Source organism: Stegastes partitus, unplaced genomic scaffold (assembly GCF_000690725.1).
Source record: "Stegastes partitus isolate 25-593 unplaced genomic scaffold, Stegastes_partitus-1.0.2 Scaffold2151, whole genome shotgun sequence".
Taxonomy (NCBI): Eukaryota; Metazoa; Chordata; class Actinopteri; family Pomacentridae; genus Stegastes; species Stegastes partitus.
The window spans coordinates 38,837-42,178 of record NW_007579882.1 but is presented as its reverse complement, the minus strand read 5'-3'; the positions used below and the strand labels follow the sequence as shown (position 1 = coordinate 42,178).

At 42.5% G+C, this 3,342-nt stretch overlaps 1 protein-coding gene across 1 annotated transcript in view; it reads left to right on the top strand.

Annotated features, from left to right (window-relative positions):
- The window catches only part of LOC103374129 (arf-GAP with GTPase, ANK repeat and PH domain-containing protein 1-like), a 31,424-nt gene extending 30,502 nt beyond the window's left edge, over window positions 1-922 (top strand). Inside the window, exon 4 of the mRNA XM_008304165.1 lies at window positions 693-922. Within this exon, the coding sequence (XP_008302387.1) occupies window positions 693-892 (200 nt within the window). The 3' untranslated portion in view covers window positions 893-922. The remainder of the gene's footprint in view (window positions 1-692) is intronic.
- The last annotated feature ends 2,420 nt before the right edge of the window (window positions 923-3,342 follow it).

The following is a 3,342-nucleotide window of genomic DNA, read 5'->3' as shown; positions in this document are numbered from 1 at the left end:
GTGGACCTCTAAGCTTCTTTAGTCATCAGACAGGAAACAGACGAGTGAAGCTGTAGAACCGGAGCAGAACCCTGGTTTAAATATGTTTGGCCTGTTTGTTCTCACCAGAGTTTATTTAGATTTTTACAGATGTAGAGATTCGAGTTTTTAGGATTTTTTTTTCATGTAAACATGTTTCCAACATTTTAGTCATTTTAAAAACATTTTATTTACATTTTTTAAAACATTTGTGACACATTTAATTCATATTTTTTGCTCATTTTATTTTTTTAAAACAATTTTTGCACATTTTGTTTATATATATATTTTGTCTGTTTTTATACATTTAGTTTGTATCATTATTATTATTGTTATTATTATTATTATTATTATTATTGTTATTGTTATTATTATTATTTGAACATTTTATTTCTGTTTTTCACATTTTCTTCACATTGATTTACTCGTTTTCTCTCTGGTTCGGTTCTGTATCACTGACCCGATCACCAGCTGGAAACCAAAGACAAAATAAAATGGCTGTTGAATCAGAAGGTAGAACCAGAGTTCTGGTTTTGGTTTGGATCAGGTCCAGGCCCTCAGTCTTCGTCTCAGTTCAGTCGTTTAGTTTCCAGTCGAGCTGCAGCCGGTGAAAAGTTCTGGTTGTGTTCTGTCCAGTTTGTGACCCTGAACCCGGCGCTGTGTGTCTCCACCAGAACAAGAGGAGAACTTTGAGTTCACCATCGTGTCGCTGACGGGTCAGTCGTGGCACTTCGAGGCCACGTCGTACGAGGAGCGGGACGCCTGGGTCCAGGTGATCGAGAGCCAGATCCTGGCCAGCCTGCAGTCCTGCGAGAGCAGCAAGAACAAGGTGGGTCTGGGTCTGGGTCGGGTCTGGGTCTGGGTCAGCATTTAGTTAGCATCGGCTAGCTCCAGTTAGCAGCAGTTAGCTCCAGTTAGCAGCTGTTAGCGTCAGCATCAGTTAGTCAGTTAGCTCTAGTTAGCATCAGTTAGCTCCAGTTAGCATCAGTTAGCTCCAGTTAGCATCAGTTCACGACAGTTAGCGTCAGTTATCACCAGTTAGCTCCATTTAGCATCAATTAGCATCAGTTCACGACAGTTAGCACCAGTTAGCGTCAGTTAGCTCCAGTTAGCATCAGTTAGCGTCAGTTACCTCCAGTTAGCATCAGTCGGCGTCAGTTAGCAGCAGTTAGCAACAGTTAGCTCAGTTAGCATCAATTAGCAGCAGTTCACGTCAGTTAGCAGCAGTTAGCGTCAGTTATCATCAGTTAGTTTCAGTTAGCTCCAGTTAGCATCAGTTAGCGTCAGTTAGCGCCAGTTAGCATCAGTTAGCTCCAGTTAGCTCCATGTAGCGTCAGTTAGCTCCAGTNCCCCGCCCTGAAAACAGAGAATCATGGGAATTTAATTATGATGGGATTGTCGACCCTGCAGGGCTCAGCGGCCGTGATTCAGAACGAAGAGGCGCTCGGAGCCGGAGCACTTCCTGCTTTATGCTCACTTTGTCCTTCGCTGGACGACTTTGACGCTCAGCTTCCACTTGTGCTGAACGTGATCCGACAGCCGGGTTCTGCCCAGCTGGAGGAAATGTGGAAAAACCATGAAATAAAAATAAAACACAATGTCCTGAAAATATTCATAAAACATCTGGTAAGGTCCTGATAAAAGGTGTCAATGAAATATTATTTAAAAAGTCTAATATCTAACAAATAGCAACAATTAGCAGAAAATATGAATAAAATGTTCAAAATAAATAAATCTATAAAATATGTTTATGAAAAAATGACAAAAACAAATAAAATATGCAAAATAAAAAAAAGAAAATGTTCAAAACACAAACAAAGCACCTGAAATATGAATCAAATAGAAATATTGATAAAAATGGATTTAAAAAATGAAGATAATATGATTTTTTTTTTTAATTAAATAAAATATCGGTAATAAAAAATAAAAAAGCAGCTTTTTTCTGGATCAAGATTCAGTTTTTCCAGAAGTTTAATTTTGAACTGAAATGTTTTTACACCGTTTTCATTCATATTTTTCCTTTTTGACATTTTTTGTGCATTTTATTCTTTATGCTCCTTTTTTTTTCTATACTTTACTCATTTTTCGTTCATATCTTCTGGACGTTTTATTCACTTGTTCTGCAGCTTTTTTCTTATTATTCACACAAAAGTCTTTTTTATTCTATTTTTAACGGATGATTTATTCACATTTTCTTCATATGTTGTTCATTCTTTTTGAATATTTATTCCGGTGATGATGCTGATGTTCTCCTGGCTGTAGCTGTGTTTACAGATATTCCTCCATATGTTGATTAAACCTGATTTATTCCTCCTGCTGCAGCTACATGCTGTCATTAAGCCTCATTAACGTTCCTTCGTTTAGCGGCTCAGACAGTCAGAGCTGGTTTCTGACCCGAACCCGTTAAATGAGCTTCAGCCCGTCGCTCAGATGCTGAACTTTCTCCTGCTGTGGACAGAACTCAGATATCTGCCTAAACCGGACTCTTAATGACGGCGGCGGCGCCTCCAGCAGCTCCGAGGTGAAACTTTTATCTTCTGCAGGAGCAGCTCTGGACACAGAAGGTGTTCTGGTCTTTTATCCAGGAAGCTTCCTGATCGGGCCGCGGGCCTCGTGCTGCTGCTTCCTGTCGACGGGCTCATTGATTATCCGAAACGCCGCCGCCGGTCAGACTTGGGCTCTGAGACGCTGCCAATTAGCCAAACGACGGAGAGCGGCGCGTCGACTGATTAAACCTTCGTCACGATCGGCTGCTTCGGCCTCAGAGCGCCCAGCGATTACCGGGCAGCGCCGCTTCACAGGAAGCTCAGGAATCCTGGGAATTCTGAGGCGGGCCGGAGGCGTCCTTTGATGAGGCGATTGCCCCCCTCCTACCCCTCAGCGGGGTAATTGTCAGCAGAAGGATCTGATGGTTCCCACATGTGGCCGCTAACGTGCAGCGTGGCAAAAAACATGGCGGCTTCTCAGGCCTCACGGTTAGCATCAGCGCTAACGTTAGCAGCAGAAACCAAACGGTACCAACTCAACGGTCCACCAACAGAACCAAATGTTCTGATATATAGAACGATGTAATGAGTGTTCCAGAACCGTGTTGTTAGACTTTATTCTATGTTCTGATGTTCCGGCTCCACCGTGATGCTGCCACCTCCGTGCTTCACTGTCAGGACCATGATCCACTGTGGTGGTCCTGGTCAGGTTCACACCAAACATCTGGACTCCATGTGAGCCCAACACATTGATCTCCATCTGACCAGAGGATGTTCTCCAGCATCCATCAGGCTTCTGTTCATGTTCTCTGGTGAACTTTGATGTGGAAGTTTAGCT